At 40.4% G+C, this 22,755-nt stretch overlaps 1 protein-coding gene across 13 annotated transcripts in view; it reads right to left on the reverse strand.

The window, feature by feature from the left end:
* BBX (BBX high mobility group box domain containing) overlaps nt 1-22,755 on the reverse strand; it is a 337,134-nt gene that overhangs the window by 139,211 nt on the left and 175,168 nt on the right. For 10 of the 13 annotated variants that reach the window (XM_075542577.1, XM_075542579.1, XM_075542582.1 and 7 more), the window contains one exon: nt 197-367. In XM_075542577.1, the coding sequence (XP_075398692.1) occupies nt 197-358 (162 nt within the window). In that variant the 5' untranslated portion in view covers nt 359-367. Of the gene's footprint in view, nt 1-196; nt 368-5,167; nt 5,237-22,755 lie in introns of those variants that run through there. The other 3 variants (XM_075542574.1, XM_075542576.1, XM_075542578.1) reach the window with 1 other exon arrangement.

Here is a 22,755-nt window from a genome sequence, read left to right on the forward strand (position 1 = left end):
CTTCTACTTTAAATGATTGGAAGGTTCATAGAAGAATGGGCAATAATTAGAATTAAATGTTTGCTAGGTAGTTATAGAGGATTTAAATTGTACTATCATTTGCAACCATACATTTCCGACCATACAGGTTCAGCGTCTAGTATAATCGTGAACATACAAAGAGACTTTCAGATTCTGCCATAAACAGAGGACTTACCTTATCAATATCCTCCTCTTCGTCTTCCTCTTCCTCCTCTTCTGAAAAATCAAGAAGTTTCTTTGCTAGCAATGGATGCCACTGAAGACACTTTCGCTTCGGTCGCTTTCCAGGCCCCCCTCCTTCTGCTGAATGATCTTTATTTCTATTGCTGCCTTTCATTACTGTGACCTGTGGTGAAAAATGAGAAATAGAAAGAAATCAGAGTAAACTTGATTAAAATTAGTTGACTTAGCTCCCTTAGCTTTAATTGAATTATAGCTACCAGCTCAGACATTTACTGGATTCAGCGAGAATCTTAAGTACATACTCAAACATTCATTTTAAAGGGCTAAATGAAGCTAATAAAATTTGCCTTTTATGAAATCTACTTCTTTCCACTTTGTAACTTCAGAATTAAAAACCAAAATAAAGTTTTAGGGCAATTACAAGCTATCTTCATCTGCTCATATTGTCTCAGGGACCTATCTCTCAAGTTTTCCACCAGAGAAGCATGAAAAATGCTGCCCAAAGGTACAAGTGCCAACTGAGGCAGTTCTCATCTATAAAGTGGGAGACAGATCCTATTCTACCATAATAGTTTACATTAATGTTGCATTCTACACTCTGCTAGAGCTGTGCTCATAATATTATTGAAATCAATGTAAGAATCAATGTTTGGGATTTAAAATAAAACGATTTATTGAGAGGACCAACACGTTTTGTTTCTGGGTTTTTTTTTTCCTAAATTATTTTAAGTCAACTGTGTTTATCTTGCAAGGACTCATTGCAAGGATACATTAGAAGTTACTTGGGGGTGAGCATCCTCTGGGGCCCTCTGGGACACAAAGAATCACAAACACCTTCGTGTCTCTCCATTGCATATGCTTAACAATCTGGCAGAATGATTCAATCTCAGAAATTTTCTCTCTCCTCCCAGTGGGTGACTAGGGAACCCTGGTGATTCTGTGGGTCAGGTTTTGGGCTACTAATTGGTAGTTGAAACCCACCAGGAGCTCCTCAGGAGAAAGGTAGGGCTGACTTCTCCCAACAATTTAGTCTTGGAAACCCTATATGCCGTCAGGATGAATTAGAATTGGCATCTCCCCATGACAAAATCTTTTAGAAGCCCCAAATTCTAAAGTACTTTTAATGTTTTTTTTAAAAGTGTGTTCTTTCTGACAATAAAGACGTATTTTCACATTATAAAATTGAAAACAGGCTAGGTGGTGATAAACTAAAAAGAGGCTTGCCTCCTATCACTCCCAGCTCACAGCACAGAGGTACCAAAAATATCAGTTTCTTGTATGTTATTTCACAACTTTTCTCCTGACTTGTTCCTCATTCATTCATTCTAAGTATTATTCAGATATAAATTATGGTTTATACACATATAACAATTCAAATAGTACGATTAAATGCCACCAATTTCAGTGAGGCTTGAATATACTGGTGCAACTGCAAGCACAAGCATGGTTGCTGAAATCACCAAATAATGTATGTGTACACCGTCCCACTGCCTGCGAACTGAGAGCGTTAAAATCTTAATGCCATGTTGCTAAAATTCAGGTCTATGAACATGTATTCTCAAGAATCATTTAATTCTCAAGTCTTTGAACAATATTCCTTAAACATATTTATCTATCTACCTTAATTGTTTCTGGATTTTCATTCATTCTTACGTCTTCCTTACTCCTAAATTTAAACATACAAACAAATAAATAGTCACATTTCCCCCCGACATTTTTGTGTTTTACTTAAAAAAATTAAATATTTTGTCAATCTAGAATCCCTTCTGATAAAAGAAGTGATGTAGGGATCTAACTTAGTCTTCCTTTAGCAAATAGCTATCAACGGGACCACGTATGCCATTTACTAAATATCCCAGGCTTTCTCTAGTTGCTGTGAAAGGCCACTGATCCTATGCTGAGTTGTCAAAAATGCATGAGGCTACTTCTGGATTCTGCTTTGCTAATAATATTTCATCTTAAAGAATTTTCATGTGTAGGAATAATATCATTTTATATCTCTTATAATATCTAAAGGGGCTCCCAAAAGTCTACAGAAAAAAAGGAAGTAAAAAAGAATGGAATTTCTCCTGTAATTTTTTTGAAGCCCCTTGTACAAGCATATCAGTAAATATAAGCTCTTATAATATTTATAAGTTGCATATATCTCTGTTTTTCCCTCTATATTCCTTGGATCATTCACATTGAAAAATAACAATAATTTTAAAATATGAATATATCAATATATTCATCATTTGACTATTGATGGATATTTGGAATAATTTTTATACAATAATTAAAAGCAACATATTAAAGTATTCCTTGGATAAAATCTATTTATTAAAAGTCATATCTAGTCAGTCATCTCAAAAGAAAAAAAGAGGGAGGAAAAAAATGAATACATGTTCTTGTAGTCTTTTTAAAAAGTACTTCTAGTAAATATCTGAAGCAATTACTTGACTCGTGTGCTTGCCGCTTCAAGAGTACATGAAGTTATTGAAAACTCTAATGGAAACTGGTATCTGGTGTGCTCTTAATAAAAGTACAAAAATTTCTTGTGAACTGATATTCTGTTTAATAATTCTCATTCTATCTACAGACAAACTTGGCATGGACAACTCGATTTTCAAAAATACCAATGCTATGTAAGCAGAGAAAGGGGGAAATAATTATGTTCATGGCTTATTAATCACTTCAGGATGAATTCCTTGAGTGGTAATTAAATCCATATTAGGGGTCTAATATTTTATGGCAATTTTATGGGAAATTCTAAGTCAGGCAGCTGTTATTAACAGGAGTAAGGCGAAGTAATTGCCAGTATCCAGAGGAAAATCTATCATTCAGTTCCACGGCTGTAAATCATCACAAAAATCAGACAGCCTCATCTTTCTCACATGGAGCAGCTGATGGGTTTGAACCAGCAGCCTTGCAATTAGCAGTTCAATGCTTATCCTAACAGTGTCACTGGGTTTTCATATAATTGCTGTTTATGCTGTTAAAAATGGTATTTACACTGAAAGAGCTATTGGACTTGCAAAATTCTATCACATGATCTCCAGCAAACTCTTGATTATCACTGTGGTTATATTTTCCAACTACTAATCCTTCTTTTAGGAGTTGTACTGATGTAGTGGTTGCACACTGGGCTGGAACTTGAAAGGTTGGCAGTCAAAACCACAGCCTCCCTCAGGGAGAAAGACAAAGTTAACTAAACCTGCAAAGCGTTACGGTCTTGGAAACTGATAGGATTGCTCTGAGTCAGAATTGACTCAATGGCAGCGAGTGTTTATTTTGAATCCTTCGTTTTTGTTCTCAACTTTCAAATTCCAATCACTAATATTTATTAATGCATTTTGATTGCATAGTTAATCAATTTGACGGCAGAAATTAGTTCTAAAAACTTCAATCTATTTTTGGCATTAGTGGTTGGTTTGTAAATATGAATAATAATTGTACTAACTGGTTTTCCCTGAAGACTCACAAACATTCTATCACTGAAAGAGGTGAAATACTATAGGATGGATCTGAAATAGTCTTGCAGATGAAGAGAGACTGGGAAGGTGAATTTGACAATCTACTTCTGAAAGGAAAGGCGGGGGAGAAGCCAGTAAAATTTCTGCTAACAGCAACATAACAATATCTGATAAGAGTACCGGAAGATGAATCCCTTAGCTTGGAGGAGATGTAAAAGACAACTGGGGAAGAGTTGACTTCAGTGAAAGGGTTGAAATAAAGTTTTGGGGACCCTTCATTTGCCAATATGACACAACTCAAAATGAGAAGAAACAACTGCAAACATCCATTAAAGATTAGAAACTGGAAAGAAGGTATTGGGAGCAATCAAATATGAAATGACAACACTTTGAAGATCAATATCCTAGGCATTAGTGAATGGAATGGACTGGTATTGGCCATTTTGAATTTCACAATCATATGGTCCTTAGGAAACCGGAGGCCTGTCATGGGTTACACTTTGAGTGCTAACTGCAAGGTCAACAGTTCAAATCCATCAGCTGCTCCATGGGCTGTCTACTCTGTCCTGTCGGGTCACTGAGTTGGAATCAAGTAGGTGGCAGTGAGTTGAATTGAGACTATTCTGGGAATGACAAACTAAAGGAATGGCATTATATTCATTGTCAAAAAGAACATTTCAAGATCTATCATAGAATGGCTAGAACCAGGGAATTCAAATCTAAGCCAGTGATGTACTTGAGAAACCCAATGTCATCAATAACGCTATTGAGATTGTCAAATAACGGAGGCTAAAGTGCCCTCTACCAAATACTGAATATTCATTTGTCTTGTGAAAACAAGCTAACCCCCATATACTCCTTTCTATACTGATGAGTGACCTCAATAAAAGATTCATTATACTGGATTTCATTCTAAGTCAACATGATACATTAGGAAAGACTCCATTTAACTGTATTCTTCAAATGCAGTTAGCCATTTCAAGAGGACCTATACGGAGGTTAAATTCTTAAGAGAAATTTACAGAACAAAGATAAAAGAAACCAAAAGGCAAACACAACGTATAACAACAAACTCAACAAAAATAGACCATGAAGTCTGATAGAGCTCATTTAGAATTTGCCCTCTACCATGGCTTGTTGAAAGTTATTAATACGGTTGACCTTCCCACTAATGTTAAGACTGAATAAGAAAAGCTCTACTCTGAGAACATGTCACACCAGGCAGCGTCTGGCTCCTAGAACGTTCTCTATCAATGTTTAGCTCACCCCTCCCCTTCACTAGATTCTTGCAAAAATAGTTTTTAAAGAAGCACCTGCCCCTTGAAACTCAGTCTGAAGATGCTGTTCAAAGAAGATGCCTCTCATTTAAAAGTGGTCCAGGTGCTTCCCAGACAGGGTTTTAAACCAGTTCATTCAGGTTAAACCCCTTGCTGAGAGTTAATATTTCCCTCCCATATATACTGAATCAGGATCTGCATTTTAAAAAAGATCTCCAGGCAAATAAGTATCACCTTGAACGTCAAATTTTCAGCAGAGGGTAGAACCAGAATGAACTGTTCCCAGATGACATTATCTCCAGCCTGGAAAAAGAAAAAAGAAAAATTGAGAGTTTCCCTTTCTTTGTCTGAGTGATATACAGTCAGAAAGAGTGCTTTGGCCAAGATCATAAATTTTGAGAACAGCATCCTCTCAATCTTTCCATAGTTTAATCTGACAATTCAGACCTTCAGAGCCTTTGAATCGTTAAAATTCTGTGAGTTTAACTCTGTGTCACAAGGATATATTAGAATTTAATTTGTTTCCTACATGTCCAGTTGAATCCTCTTAATGGACATTCAGACCAAATGATATGGGGACTTATGGGAAGCCATTGAAATCTCACGGTTCAACAGGCTAAAATTTTAATGACAAGTAAGGTCTCTTCTGGGTCCCACTTAGACAACAGGGCTTCGCAGCTTTCTCCACAGCGTGCAGAAAGGAGGCAAGGCCAATCCAAAGAGGTGGCGCATGGGGGCAGCTCTAGAGTCCCCACATAAATGGACTGATCCAAACACTCTCTCCCCACTTTCAGTCGTTGATGGAATCCCACTGCCAGAGACGTGGATAAACAGCAGAACTTTGCAAGTTTTACTCCTTGTAGCCCTAAGCTTCACCGACCTACCACACTCCTATTGTTTGCATATTCAGAAACTTTAGCCTGAAATTCACTTCTCACTGTCTATCAATGGTCTTCACGTTCTCCAAGGCCCAGGTTAAACATCCCTTTCTCCTTATAGCCTTCTGTGAAAACCCCAGGTCAAATCCATCACTCTTTGCTCTGTACTGTGACAACACTTGAAAATGCTAGGGCAAGTTTGAGTGTGAAGCATGCATTAACTCACTTAATCCTCCTAAGACTCCATGAGACAAGAACCCATTGGCTGACACTGGGAGGTGACCAACTTGGTTAGGTGACAGTCGGCAAGCCGAGGAGCTGGAAATGGAACCAGGAAGCTTAACTGAAGAGGCTAAACTCTTATCCAGGATAGGAGCACGTGGATATGAATGCTCCTGCAATCCATCCATTCTCGGAGCATTTCCCATGGGAACACCAAAAAAGCAGCACTGAGGGGCTGGAAAAAGGAAGGCTTCTGGGGGCTCACCATAAAACAGCAAGCACAGACCTCCCCTGCCGCCAAGTGACAATTGAATTAGATTAACTGTAAAGCTTTTTGAAGATAAAAGCCCTACATGTGCTAATCATTATTATTTATTGTACTTCTAATGACAATTCTAAGCTGCAGGCAAATTAAATGAAAAATATCTCATTCAGTAAAGCAATCCTCTCGTTTTAGAAGCAATTCAGTCACTCTATTCATGCACAGAGCGTCTTTAAAATGTGTTTCATATTGAATAGCAGTCACGTTTCAAGTTGAAACTTAACTCTTGTCAAGATGCGATCGATACGCTCTTCAAGAGTGCTAACAGGGACCCACTAATCAAAGAAGGCTTTCCTTATCCCGCGCTCCTGGTCTCCCCCTGACCACGGGGTGGAAGATGTGTTTTTAAGATCGCCGATGACTGCATCCCGTGACGGCTGGCCTGAGGACAACTTAACCAGGCACTCCGCTTTAGGGAGACACACAGCTCCCTGGAGAGGGACGATTCCAAAGGCAGGAAAAGCTTGTTGCACAGAGAATTCAGCGAGAGGTTCAGAAATGTTCCCCACTCCATCCAAGCCACATTGATTTCTCTTTCATTTTACAGTGGTGTTCCCATGAGTAATGAAAAAGCCATCAGATTCTTATTCTTCAACAAGCATCATTTATGAGCGGGCTTCAAAAATCTTGTGGAAAAATGGAATGAAATCACATTTCCATGAACCTTTTGGAGTCAACTCCTCCCCCACCCCCATTGCATGTTTTATCTCTTTCTGTTTAAAAATTAACAAAGGTATTACTCATGAGCATTTATTACACAGACAGCACGACTACTTGGAGTCCACAATGTGTTGGGGGATTAAAATGTGCAACCTTACTTCCCTCTCCCCCCTATAAGCCTCCTCTATTTTCCTGCTAGGCTGGGGTGGCGACCCCAGGCATATGTTTCCATGCTGTCTTCTTTCTGCTCTCTCAGGCCTGTACATTGTACACCACACCGTTCCTACTTTCTGTGCAAGGCCTCTGTGAACTCCCACTTTGAAACCATTTTCTTCATTCACTATAGTTTTTATGTTGGTCTTTTCCGTCTCTAACGCTTTTTTCCGACCTCTTAAAACACTTGAAGGCTGTGCTGTTTATTGTTGCTTTTTGATACTTGACTGTGTAATTGTCAATTTACTGTAGAGTGCATGCTTTAGGGTTTCTTTGAGAGCCTTACACAATTTGGACCCCTGCAGGTAATGAACATGCCAGACGCTTGTTTGGGAACTGTCAGAGCAAGCATCTCCTTGCTACAGAGGTAGTGCAGGCTCAGTGAATAGCGAGACTGAGAACTGAAAACAGCAGCAATATTTCTCAGCCTTCTTATGACAGGAGGGCGAACCAAAAAAGTTTATTGCTAACAAATCAGGGAAACTTTTATTAAATAAAACTATCAAAATGTGAAGGTACTATTTTTCATCTAGATCCATACATTTCTGAAAGTAATGTTTCGATTGGGGTTAAGCATTGGGCTGCTGGCCACCAGGTCAGCAGTTCAAACGCACCCTCCGCTCCACTGAAGAAAGACGAAGCTTTCTGCTCCCATAAAGACTTCTTTGACTTTTGCGAACAAAAAGAAGTCTTAAGGGTAAAGACCAGGGCTGTAGGATGGATGGGGTGAAGTTTCCCAATGGAATTCTTGTATCCTTGGAGGATCAGTAGGTGTTTCTTATGATGGGGGGGAAAACAAAATTCCCCGGTGCTAGGTTTCTGGTCTACTGCTCACCATTGCAGTTTCCAAGTTCTTAAAAACTTCCTTATAACTGCCCCTGATTGTTCTGTGTCCTCAAGGAAATCTTTGAAGACAACCCCTCTGGGGGTAAAAAGCAGTTACCCCAACCTTTGAGGCCTGAGTAGATTCCCTCAGGAGCTCCTGCTTTGATTGGACATTTTTTGCCAGGTACCCTAATGTGAGGAAGACAAGTGTATCGAATGTGCCTGCAGTCAGTCACTGAGCGCAAAGACAGGTTTGCACACATTTTGTTTGGAAGGAGCTGTGCACATGGGAACATGAACTCTGGCTGTAATACTTTTTTACTTACTCTCGAACAGTATTTCCTGCGCGCCAAAGACTAATAAGTGTTTTATATTTATGAACTCTCAACTCATAACATGTCTATGTGGTAGAAACTATTAGTATCCCCCTTTGATCAATGAGAAAATCGATGCACACATAGATTATAATATAATGTCCATGGCTACATCATTATCAAAAAGTTAATGGAGTCAATACATTACCAACATTATCAACAACAATATCAGCATGGTTACGCTCCATGACCAGGTCAATATGCAAAAATCAACATTATGTAAAGGGGAAGGCAGCTATATCATTACATCACTGCCCACTTATATTGTTATATCATTTCCAAATCACATAGCTTATTGCTGTCACATAAGTCAATGAGAATCATGCCCTAGTCAAGTTGATATGTAACGGTAAGAGCCACCATTCCTCTTATTTCACACCTCAAGATGTGTTATTACCAGACATATGTTGTTAATGTGCAAAACAGTCTAATAGATTTTTCAATAATGTAAATTTCAAGTGTCAGATAACGAGACAGTGTAGTTGAGGACCAGTTTCTTAGCCAGGAGGCACCTGGGTGGCCCGGGGGTTATGTGTTGGGGTGCACTCATTTGAAGTCTCCCTATAAGTGAAGAACACTGAGAATTACCATACTTAAGCAATATGCCCAAGCCATTCTACCAGCACATGGTGTGGCCAAGATTCAGTCAGGTCTTTTGTCCAGAGCCTGGGATTTTGCTGACTTCTCTATACTGTTACTTCCATCCCAACCCTAGTCAAGCTAAGATAATGCATTTACTCCAGGTTAACAAGGTCACTGCTCTCCCAACTTCCCACCATGCCTACCAGTTACAAAACTACGGTCGTTTCTTCTTCCAGCACTTGCCGCTTCTTTCCACTCCTCTCAAAGGGCATTCAAGGTCAACTATTTCCCTGTCTCAATGATGTGTTTATCACACTTCTTTCGGTTACCACAGCCATTAGTCTTCAGTTTTCTTCTATTTTTGATGAATTGTCAACAAACAATTCCTTCTACACTTCTTTCTTGGGTCCAAACACTATCTGCTTTTCTAAATTCCCCTCCTCTTTTAATTGGTGGAGGCAAACCATCACCATTATGCAGGGAGACTGCTTAGCCCCAAGCCACATCTCAGTAGCCAGCTTGGACTGTCTCTTGCACTTACTTGACTTGCTCCTAATCTTCTTGGTTCCAAATTCCAGGATGAATGTCCTAGAAAGCACTCATGATTCCATTCTGTTTTGACGCTGGCCAGACGCTCTGACTTCTCTACCTCCCTAGATAATTCTGATTTCTTGCTTTCCAGAGAAAATACATGTCTGGGTCAGGCCTCTGCCTCCACCAATATCCCTGGGAAGTATGCCAAACCTTGGTGAATAGGAACCGGGCATTTCTTCCCTTCATATATCTTTCCTACTTCGTCCTCATTAACTCAAATCAACTGCTTTCTCACACCAGAATCTAATCTCTCAACAAGCCCTGTCCCTTCTGCCTCCTACACTTCATCCATTTCTCTGAAATCCCATTGCCCTTGCTCAGCAGCCTGGTCTTCGGATCTATAAACTAAACACAAAACAAAACAAACACTCCTCCACCCCCCGCCCATCAAGTCAATGCCAAACCTGACATCAATTTTCCACATTACATATGCTCATGTTTCTGCTACAGAATATGTTTCCATCTTATAGGCCAGGGTAGAACAGCCCCTTTGAGTTTCCAAGACTGAAATTCTTTATGAGAATAGAAAGCCTTGTCTTTCTCCTGAGGAGCAAGTAATGGTTTCAAACTTCTGACCTTGTGGACTGCAGACCAATATGCAACCACCTTGCCACCAGGGCTCCTTAATCACGCAAACAGCATGCCCAAATGATCCGACTCAAACACCTGGCAATTTTATTTATTTGAAAATAATTTTTATGTGTAGTGAGGGTCACGACAGAAAAAAAACAACCCAAATAATCTTGATCTTGCCGGAGAAATAATTATCAACTCCCTTTACTCCTACATTCTCTACCAGGTTTTAGAGTTTTAAAGTACTCCTCACTTAAATGTAGTCAGCATTTAAAAGAATCATTGCTTTAAGTTTTGGAAAAGTTTAGATTTTGCCCATCCTGATCTTTGCTTATTCTTTAAAAGGAGAACAAAGAAAAACAATGATCCAGGTTAAGAACCAATCGTGCATTTCACCTTTCAAAGTCTCTTTCTCCCTAAGGCACTTACTTGTCTTTAAAAATACATGTCAAATAACTTAAAAGTTATAGTCTAAATCTGTCCAAGTTCCAGAGAAAAACCTCTCCATCTTACTAGTTGCAAACCAAAAATTGGTATATAGTTTAAAAGCTGAAAACAATGATTCTTTTAAAAGTCACAAAGGATGGTTTGGTTTGGGTTTTAGTAGCTCTGGTTCATTGAAGTAGCTTATCCTAGCTTTTGCAATGACCGTCTGTCCTTTGGCAGAGTAGAATGCGCTCACTAGTTAGTAGATTACAGATTGCATACAGGTGGTGTATTACTTACCTTTATTCACAAGTGCTCACAAGGCTGTCTGGAATGGGTTAGATATTTAATAAATAATGCCTGAAAGTGGGTGGTTTTCACGATTTTATGTCAAATTGCAGGTTTGCAAAGACAATTAATCAGAATGCATAAAATGTCACAATTAATTGATAATTTTTACTAGTTAAATTTATTTTTTCTTTAAATAAAATCCAGTTTCCCGATTAATCCAAGACAAAATAACAGAAGTGCTTACTTGATGATTTGGGGTCATTTCCATGCCTTGAGGATGTTGTTTAGACCATTAGTAATCATATCTTAAGTATTCTGGTGTTTGGGCCAAATGGGGTCTAAACCAAAGGGACAAGTACTGCAAGCTTGTTTTCATTCACTAGATTTATGGCATTAAGATTTCACCATGATTTTCTTTTTTCCTTACATTTTTCTCCCCTAAAATGTAACAGTACTACAAAGTTGCTTCAATGCATAGAATTAATGAGGGGGCTTCAAAAAATTCATTATCCTTCAATCACATTTTCACATGAACCTTTTGAAGCGCCCTTACCCATAAGTTGCTCTACGCCTCCGCGGAGACCGCCTAGTACAATGGTTAAGTTCTCAGCTGTTCACGAAAGGTTGGTGGTTCAAACCATTAGCCAGTTGACAACAGATGTGGCAGTCTCTCCGTCCATAGAGATTACCGTCTTGAAACTCTGCCCTGCACGGTTGCTGGGTAAAAACTGACTCAGTGGGAACGGGTCTGCTTCTATTAGTATTATTTATATTATTATTTGCTTGCCTTGCTTCCATTTGTGAAAACTACAAAAGTGTGAATGAATATAACGGAATAATTTAGCGTGATCCCAAATTCCCTCACGTTGTCCTCCTGTTTCTTTGGCGTTGTAGAGCTGCAAGGCCCACATATGAGATTACTGGCCTGTGTGTTTTCTCAGAGCCCAATTTACGGGAATCTGCTCCCTCTGCTGGCGGATATTTTAATTCCCTGCTAGCCTATTGAAATACAAACGCACTGCTTATAGTAGGAAGACACAAAAGCTCCCCTGTAAAAGATTATAAATCATACACCGGATAAATCTTGTAAGTAGCTCTTCTATCCCTTCAAGCACAGGGCCAGCTGATTCAGGGGGAAAGGAGTCACTTAAGTATTGAGGGAAACCTGGACTTTTCAAATTTACTGTCTTCCTCCCCCTCAGCGAGATTCTTAACTCTACTAAGACAGCTACCCATTAATTGAATTCCTTTCTGGAATCTCCATAAAACTCAGCGGTCTATATTCCAGTGTTTCCATAGTGACACATAGAATTATCTAAAGGAGACCACAGGAGCAAGCGCTCACACTTAAACACTCGGTGACTTGTCCCGGCCAGAAGGAGTTGGCAGCGAAACATATATCAACCAGCAAAGGCGAGACATGTGCTCTCCCCAAGCCCATCTTTCTTTTTCTTCCTCTTTCTTTTTCAAGGCCACATCACGAGGGTTCTAAAACAGCAATAAAGAAGTCATGGGGCTGACATATCTAAGCAAGCTTGTTTTGACTCGATCGTAAACCACTTTGTAATAAAAAAGTTGGGTCTATTTATTTAATGAATTCCAAGTATGATGTCCAGGAAGAGAAAACAAGATCACGCTGTCATAAAATCTCCTGGCGTACTTTAATTACTACTTCCTATAGATGTACCACTTTATAGCTTACTAAGTCTTTCTTGCACCCATTCTTGGATTTTTCAGAAACACTGCACCCACGAAATAAGGCGCTTAGCATGTGTATTTTTTGTGTGAAATAAATTCAATAAATTACCTTTTTCACACAAAAAATAATCCAGCGGAGTATGAGTCTGCCCATTTTACAGTTGCATGAAAAGAAATCAATTTTTTTCATCTGGAGGCAAAGCAGGGACACAGCCTAACAGACTTTAAATGGGCATAATTAGAGACCCCCCCCCCCCCACAGGTGCTTTCTCCCATCCAGCTGAATCACTGATGTTAGTTTTAAGCAAATACATATTTTATTTAGTAAAGTGATCCCATTTTACTAACTTTGCAAGCATTTTATTAGTTTCAGCATTTCCTTTAGTCAGGAATTCTCCCAAGTTTCCATTCATGTTTCAAAAGTCCTTCATGGAGACACACTAAATACATCGAGGGGAGGAAAGAGATCAGACAACAAGAAAGGACATGTACCTGCGACTCAATGTACTTTTCTCCACTCTGCGTTTTGTAAATATTGATCTTACGACTAACTCCGAAAGGGCTCTCTGAAGTCTTTATGACTGACAGCCCAAGAGTACCGTGTCTTTCAAAACAAATATGCCTTATTGATGGAGAGCATGTGAGTCTCTAATTATTCTGAGAACAGGAGCGGAGCAAACAACACGATTTCTTGACATTTTAACCAAATTCAGCAATGTACACTGGGCACAAAAGGCAGGTTAGTTTAGCAGACACTGTGAGAACTTGTCATCTCCATGAGCAAGTACGTGAAAAGAAAGCTTACGCTGAGCTGAATCCTAGAAGAGAACCCAGCAAAGAATGTCTACAAGCACAAGCGAAAATTCAGAAGTTTTTTTTTAAGTTCCTTACAGATGAAAAAATCTTTGCTGGAGTATAACATATGTAATAAAATTTGGCGGAGGATAAAGTTAAATTTGGGCAACGATTTGAAATAGAATGAGCCGGAGAAAATAAAATATACTCGGGGCCAACTTTGATTTTAGGGAAAAAATGTATTCACACAGAATTGGTTAGAGATAACTTGTGGATGGGTATAAGGTGTACAACCCTTTAGCATTCTTCACACTAGTTTTCTCTTGCTTGTAGAGTTTTTGTGATATAGAAGCAAGGAGTTATGGGGCCATATTGAGAGCAAGGGGCTGCAGTGTTTAACCTGCACTTTGCAAAAGCAGAATCCAGGCCAGCTCAAGAACAAAATCAGCAAGTGCTGGAGCAGACAAGTGATGAAAGGCATTCAGAGGCATCTGGGCCTGAGGAGCCATTACTACCAGTCCACGCTATGATTTTACCTGGTTCCCTGAGACCAGACGGTATTATAGAATCCCTCTCTCTGCACACAAGATCTTCATCTCTTCCCCCCCACCCCCCCGTCCACCAGGAAAATATGGACATAATAAATACACCAGCTTCATAGAATGGCAGAGATTCCCTCACACAACCTTTCCACAGATGGAAAATGTCCCACCTATATACCAAAAAGACCTAAACCCACTGCCATCAAATGAATTTTAAATCATGGCGGTAAATTGTACAAAAGCAGTCTGCCACACCATACTCCTACAGACATCTGGTGGGTCCACGCCACTGCCTTTTAAGTTCACAGCTAAGCGATTTTAGCCATTCTGCCACTGGCTCCTATCTTATCTATATAATGGGTCTGCAATAGTTGTTTTAAATAAGTTACTCTTACCCATACATTGTAAACTAAAACTGAATCCTAGAATTCAGTGTAAAAATAACATTGAATTGTGTACACTATTTACGGGATGTTGTTGTGGTTTGGTTGTTGGAGCTATCAACCCATCAACCCATAGCGATCTCGTGCACAGCAGAACAAAACACTGCACAGTCCTGCACCATCCTCCCAACTGTTCCCATGCCTGAGCCCACTGATGCAGCCACGGGGTCAGTCCCATCGCCTGGAGGCCGTTCCTCTTTTTCGCTGCCCTCTTCGCATTCCCAAACATGATGTCCTTTCTTCTGGGACTGGCCTCTCCTGACAATATGTCCAGAGTATGGAAGAAATCTTGCTGCCATCCATGCCTCTATGGAGCACGATGGCCTTATTTCTTCCAACACAGATTCGTTTGTCTTTTTAGCTGGCCCTGCTTTTTTAAAATATTGTTCCCCAGCACCACAATCCAAATGCATTAATTCTTCTCCGGTCCCCCTTATTCTACATGCAACTTTCACATGCATATGGTGCAATGGAGAATAGCATGGCTTGGGTCAGGTGCACCTTAGTCCTCAAATAACATCCTTGCACTTCAATAATCTAAAGAGGTCTTGTGCAGCGGGTTTACCTAAAGCAAACCATCTTTTGACCTCTTGACAGTGCTTCCATGAACACTGATTGTGGATCTAAGCAAGGCAAAACCCTTGACAACTTCAACCTTTTCTCCATTGATCATTCTGTTACTTGTTGGCCCAGTTCTGAGTAATTTGGTCTCTTTTAGATGGAATTGCAATCCATACTGCAAGCTGTAATCCTTCATCTTCATCAGCAAGTGTTTCCTCACTTTCGGCAAGCAAGGTTGTGCAATCTGCGTATCACAGGTTGTTAATAAGCCTTCCACCAATCCTGATGCCACACTCTTCTTCATATAATCCAGCTTCTCTGATGATTTGCTCAGCATACAGATTGAATAAGTATGGTGAAAAGTTACAAACCTGACACACATTTTCTTGATTTTATAACATTTTATTCCCTTGTTCTGTTTGCACAAATGCCTCTTGATCCATGTACAAGTTCTGAAAGAGCACAATATCAAGTGCTCTGGAGTGCCCAGTCTTCTCAAGGCTATCCACAGTCCATGAAACACAAGTAAACATACTCTCTGCTTTGAGTCAAGACCGACCTAACATCAGCAATGATATTCCTTGTCCTCTTCTGAATCCAGTGTGAACTTCTGGCAGTCCCCAGTCAATGTACTTCTGCAACCATTGCTGGAGGGTCTTAAGCAACATTTTACTTGTGTGCAATTATGAATAACATCGTTTTATAGTTTGAGCATTATGTTGGGTCACCTTTCTTTGGAATGGGCACAAATATGGATTTCTTCCAGTCAGCTGGTCAAGTAGGTGTCGTTCCAATTTTCTGGTGTAGACTAATGAGTATTTGCAGTGGTTTTCAGCTTGCTGACAGGATACCAGTGGGTATCCCATCATTCCTGGATCCTTGTTTTTGGCTAATGGTTTCAGTGAAGCTTAAACGTCTTCCTTCAGCACCATTGGTTTTTGCTTATATGCTAACTGCTGGAGTGGCGGAATTTCGACTAGTTCATTTTGGTACAGTGACGCTGATTCTTTCCATCTTCTCTAGATGCTTCATGTATCATTCAATATTTTTTCCTATAGAATCTTTCAAGATTTCATGAACTTTCTTAGGTTTTGGTATTAAAGAATTAAAAAAGAGTGTCCAACATTTTAGTAAAGCCTCAATATTGTAACCTCTAATGAGAACATATATGGAAAAGCATTGTGTCCTTGGTCATTTATTTATTAATCTATTTTCCCCCTTTCTTAAAAGAATATGGAGTACAGTTGAGTCAATTCCAATTGAGGCTCTAAATCTTTATCCCAGAGGCTGGTGGGCTTGAACTACCAACCTCATGGCTCCTAACCAAACACATAACATGAAGGAGCCTTGGTACTGTGGTGTTTAAGCGTTGGGCTGCTAATCACAAGAGCAGCAGTCTGAACTACCAGCTGCTCTGTGGGAGAAAGATGAGGCTTTCTACTCTCTTATAGAGTTACAGTCTCAGAAACCCATAGGCTTTCTACCTTGTCCTATATGGTCACTTTAAGTAGGAATCAAGTCACGGTAGTGAGACTTTTTTTGTTTCGTTTTGTTTTTGAGTTAAAAACCAAAAAGTCAAACAATTTCTAATGGCTTTTAAGTCAGGCTCAGGAGATCTTACTGTAACATTTTTACCTTATGAATTAGTGTCCAATTTATGATGGGAATGTTAAACTTTCAGAAACTAGGAGGGTCAAAAATCTAATGGGCTGGGTAGGATTATACTGCTTCACCTTTGCATTAATTATGAACCACAAGAGCCATATCTATAATAAAACTCTGCCTATGACACTGGAGCATCTCAGTATCACAGGATGTACCTTAGACAGGTACCAAATGTGGCCAAATGTAGGTCTTTAAATCCTGGCCCTTTGACATCAATCCATTCCATCCCTGTGCCAAGAAATGAATTAGCTGGAACACTGAAGGGCTCTTTCATGATGGGAAGGTGAATGGGGAATTACCAACGGGCCATGACAAGCTGACGAAGAGGTCTTCCCTTGACCGATGGAAGTAGTTAATTGTTAGCACTGCCAAGTCCAGTAAATGCGTGTTACTATTCTTTCAACGCCTATCTTTTAAGTTAACGTTCTTCTATCCAAAAATGACTACAGGTTTATGTTCATTTTAAAAAGCTGAAAAGAATGTCACGTAGTGACACGATCAACAATAACACTTGCTTCCTGGTCACACAGAGACTGGTGGAATTCCTGAGATTATTGCCCTTTGTCACCCTGCAGGCCTGGAAATGAACTCAAGCCCACGACTCAGTGTTCAGTCAATTAATAAACACGTTTATAAGGGAACAGTAACACTAGGAGGAGCCTCACACCTTAGAATAATCAACTAGTTAAGATGAAAAGGACAACATTTACTCAAGGATAAGGCTCAGAGAAGTTAGGTGTGGGGAAACAGAATCTGGACAAATTCTCGACATGCATAAGTTAAGGAGTCTGGGAGGCCAGGGCTCCCGCAGAGGGAGCACATGTGTAGGATGGAGATGTGCTGCAGTCACTTTCTCCTAAGTAAACGTTACTCCCCATGATATGCCCCTGTAGTAATGCCAACTTTAAGGTGATACATGGAAGCACACGGTTACTACTCTATATGTGTGACGTCCAACTGCTTGAAGGCTACTTCCCTAAAGGTAATCTGCCATCAGACCCTATTGTCTGACCCGCCCCCTTCTGATAAGTGTGGAAACTAGAGTCCAGACCCTCAACAAGCTAAACTGTAAGCTGCAAAACACCAGGTTCAGAACAGACGGATCCTCTTCCTGGTGGAACTCTTCTCTGTATTCCTTCCTAGCCCCCATACTAGGACCCATAATTTTAGTTATAATTTTGCTCTTAATTGCCCCTTGTCTCATCCACCTCCTGCAAAACCGGCTCTGCGAGATCACCCGTATAGCAGTCCACCAGATGATGCTGCAGCAATATCAGCCTCTCCACCCTGTGGCAGGCCAGGCATTTCAGTACCCTGCCTAAAATCCCCTCCCTGGTGTGAGTTCGTTGTCCTTAAGCCTGCAGGAAGAAATTACAGAAGAGACTGACTCCGCCCCTTTTCACTAAAAAGCAGAGTTGGGTCTGCCTGGTCTTGGCAAAAGGGACTCCATTTTGAATCCGGTGCCTTCAGCTTGGCTCTCAGATTTCACTTCTCATAGACCTCCCTTTCACTGACCTCCCTCTCTCACTGATCTCCCCCTCCCCTGCTCAACCTTCAAATTCCTGGAGCTGGTTCCTCCTGGAGCCAGAATGTTTTCTGAAGATATGCACACTCCACTCTAACCGTCCTTGGCATATAGATAAGGTCAAAGACCTTCTCCCTTCTGAAGCACCTGTGTGCACAGATCCTCCCCAGCTTGGACCCTTCCCAGTTGTGCCTGCCAGCAGGGGTATAAAAACCACAGCCTAAATTTCCCAAAGCGCAGTTTCAATAGCTCAATTCCCTGAGTTGCTGAATCCACCCACAAGCCTCCCAATAAAGCCTGCTTCTAAATTTTGCCGATTGGATCTTTGGTTCTGTTTCACCCCCCAAAATTCCTTACAATAAGGATCATAGCTTATTCACCTGGAGAAGACCTCAAAGACACCTCAGTTCAAGCCAGCTCAGAAGCGAGCAAGGATAAGCTGCCACCTTGACTCTAGAATCCACCCATCTTGTTATGTATGTATGTATTGTCACATGTATGCCTCTAGTACTTCATCTTCCTATTGCAATGTATACCCCTTGTTCGTCCTCCTCATGTTCAATGTATCCCTCGAACACAGTGGTTCTCAACCTGTGGGTCGCGACCCCTTTGGGGGGTCGAATGACTCTTTCACAGGGGTTGCCCAATTCATAACAGCAGCAAAATCAGTTATGAAGTACCAACAAAATACTTTCATGGCTGGGGGTTCACCTCACATGAGGAACTATATTAAAGGGGTGTGGCATTAGGAAAGTTGAGAACCGCTGCTCTAATGCAACCCCTTACTGTGTCATATGTGCTTGCTGGGCTTGCATGCCCGAGGTTACAGAAGCTCGTGACAGAACACATTACTGCCTCATTCGGGTTCCGGCTGACATGGACGAGGTGAGCCCTGGCATGCTTTATCTTGTCTGATGTCTCTTTGATGTCCCCCTCAATCACACAACTGCTCCATTGGACTAAGGTTGTGGAGGCTGGGCCCCACACTTGGGCAACACAGGAAGTAAGTGGGATAAGTGACTGCTCCACTTTGCGGATTGTGCTCAATGACATAAAGCAGAATGTGTATGACTTTGTGGAATGGAAAATCAATTTACTCTGAAAACCTTCACTCAATTGACAACAAAAAGTTTAAACAAAATAACAAAACAAGCACTTCCTTATCAGAAACATTAGCGCTTTCAATCTAATATACCAAATTCTTATTGTAAAGCGGAAGGGGAGACAGTACTGAAATTTGAATTTTCATCAACAAAGCACAGAAAATAGTAAGACTAAATGCTTTTAACTTTTATTCCTTCTTTAGTTACTATGTACCAAGCATTTTCAGGCATTGATTCATTTGATCCTCAAAAGTGTATGAAGCAGAAACCATAAACCATATCCAAAATTTGTATCTTATGACACAGATAAAGCAAGTGAGGTAGCTTGGAACTTGCTCAAGTTTCCAAGTTAGGAAAGCTAGTAAGTTGTGCAACCAGGATTCTCCTCAGGTGGTCCAACTACCATCCTATGCTGCTGTGTAATCATTCTTCTCACTACTTTCTATGATACCCAGTAAGTATGCTTGTAGCAATAATCGTGAGGACTGCGTGGTATTTCCTTCTGTTCTATGTAGGATCACTATGAGCTGGAACCAAGTTGAGCATATCGATACACCCACACCAAATGACAACCCTGAGATTACTTTGCATGTGTGTTATTAGTAAAGCCGCATGTAACGATTGGTAACTGATCTTTACAGCCAAAATGTGCAGGTATATTTACAGCCACAGAAAGACCCTTGACTTGGTTTCTTTCTTCTACCCTGCTCCAGCTTCTGAACCGAACCGGATCAATACAGGAAAAGCTTCTAAAGGGCAGTTTCATTCTATTATCCTAACGAGAGACGCTGCTGCAGAATGTGACAGGCAGGGACGTTCCGTTTGCGTGCAATGTGCAGTCTTCCAGATGCCCTGCAATTTGGAAGGAAAACCTTTCTCAAGATACCTATCAACAAAAAACCTCGTGGTCACAAAGCATGGATGCAAAAACCTCCGTTGAGAGTTTTCACTGGAAATCAATAAAGACAAAAATCAGAAGCGTTGACGGAAAAATTCTGTGGTTATCGGGACTTGTGCCCAGACAGTAGTCAAAGTGTTCTGAGGCTCAAGAACTCTGCAAGGCATAGCTTATGGCAGATAGTAAGCACGAAGCATGTGGAAATCGGGGTTCATTACTCATTCCAGGATAACCTGCCTGATCCTCTCACAGATGCATCCCCGGCAGGGGCTGATGAAGAAAAATGGAGGCAGAGAGAGAAAGCAATGGTGTATCTTTTATAGGTAATTTCCAGCAAACTTTGACGAGAGCCTATAACTTTCTTTTAAGCCTGGATAGTTTTCCCTCGTTTCCTTTCTTCAGTTTCATTTAGAAAAGAATCTTGCTCCGGTCAATTCAAATGTGATACGCCACTAGCCTAATGTGGCCCCAAATCACCAGCCATGCCCCCACTTCAACATACCTTACAGTAATCACCTGATTAACTACCCCCAGGTTAAGCAGACAGCAAGGTAGCTTTGTACTGATTCCAAGAACAAGAGGAACTTGCCAAACTGACCAATCAATGTCTTCCCTCTGTTGGATATCAGCCCCAGTCGGATGGGTTTCCTATTTCCTGAAAATCTGCTTCTTGAGTCTGGCAGTTTCCTGTCAATCTATGTAACACCCTGGCTTCTACAGCTTATAAATTCCTACTTTCCATTCTACAGCTGCACTACTGTTTACGCCGCTGATCTCAGCTACTGACGTGGCAGGAAGTCGCCTGGAAGCCATTTGGAGTGACCCTAATACAAAATTACAACCGCATTTCTACAAGAGTCAATATTACTTTGGTAAAATGTCTAATTCATCACCTACGTTTTAAAACAACTCTAGAAAAAGAAATGCCCCTACTACACCGCTGCTCCCCTCCTCCCCCTTTGTTTGTCCATAATCAGAAGAAAGATAAAAAGGCAGGATGTGTGGCCTATCAAGAAGCAGCTCTCCTTTGAAGCTAGATAACAAAATACTGCAGTTAAAAGTATATTTGTAATTGCAAAGTTACTCATCTTAAACAAATTCCAAATAACATCTTCTTCCTTTCATCTCGGAAAAGCCTATTTCTTATTGTTCACAGCTAACACAGTGAGATGCCCCATTCCCAACTATGGGAAAGCTTGAAATTTAATAATGTGACTTAGTAGTTTCACTTCTCAGGCCTGGAGTAGCTGCTTATGCCTGAGATATTCCTGCCTGCTTCAGTGCTGAAAGAACTCTCCACAGTAACACATCCATCTGACCGCCTGGAGACCCTCTCTCTCTCAATTTCTCTGTGTGCTGTCAGACAGTGCTCAGACTCTCCTTGGACAAGGACATCATCACAGTAGAAAACAAACTGCAGCGGTATAAAAAAAATGAGGGGGGGACCATTACATCTAATAAAATCTAGAATTTTTCACATTTTCTGTTAGCGCAGACATTTAATGTCAAAATCATGAAACAAAATTCCTCTGAGAAAAGGGTCACTCACAAAATACAGAGCCAATAGATGGCAGACTTTGGAGAACTGTATTTGGTCAGTAAAACAGTCGTTGTTGTCATAAAATAGTCCTATTTGACCGTGACCACAAAAGCCAAATGGAACATTTAGGGTTCCTCCATGAAGTCGGCACTGGCGTTCTTGACTGGAAGCTTGAACGCTTGGCAGCTTTTCAAAGGAGCAGCAACCAGGGAATTATGCGAACACTCAGTGACTCAGAGCATCTGGGGTAAAATCACAAGAAGTTGGATTAGAGGATGATCAGAACAGATAATGCAATTAATGCATGCCACTTTCTCAGAATTAGAAAGAAATCCTTGGATAGCTGAAAGTTTCTACGGTGAAATAGCCACTTTTGTTTCCCTGAAAAACGGCTTCCTACTGCCATATGGCAATGATTTTAATGATCTACAGGTGACACAGATAAAGCAATTATTTCATAAATGTACCAGTCCACATCTCATCTTACCCTGACCTCCACCATCTGTGTGAAATACAAATAAGACACAAAATCAGGAGGAAAATAAAATGGAGGACAGAGCCGGCGGAAGCAGAATTATATATATAAATATAATATATATATAATAACAAAGGCACAAAAATTGGATGGTAAAATTAATCAATTAAAATATGCATATTTAATTAAATATGAAGTAATGTTGCCTTGTCTTATTGTATGTACTGAACTTGACATGCATTATTTTATAAATAGAAAGGAAAGCCAAAGAGTTGCTTTTTAAAATCAAGTATTTCCCATGTAATTTAGTCTAGTAGAGGACAAAGTAGCAGGCTTCTAGAGGTACCAAATCAATATGCTGCAGTGGAAAATCATTTTCTCTTCCTGATCCTCTCTGTGATCGTGTAGCATCTTTTTGCACTTGCTCAAAATTAACTGTGCTTCATTACATAACGACTGCAACCACAGCAAGCAGGCCCTTTTGTCTGTAATTCAATTTTTGTGGGAGCTATTACAGTTTGTGTATTAAGAAATGAAGTATTGTCCATATACACAGAACTAAGGCAGAGTCTCAAAATACCATCTCCTAATTAAGAATGAATTCAGACATTCTGCAA

This window comes from Tenrec ecaudatus, chromosome 2, assembly GCF_050624435.1.
Source record: "Tenrec ecaudatus isolate mTenEca1 chromosome 2, mTenEca1.hap1, whole genome shotgun sequence".
NCBI classification, from domain to species: Eukaryota; Metazoa; Chordata; class Mammalia; order Afrosoricida; family Tenrecidae; genus Tenrec; species Tenrec ecaudatus.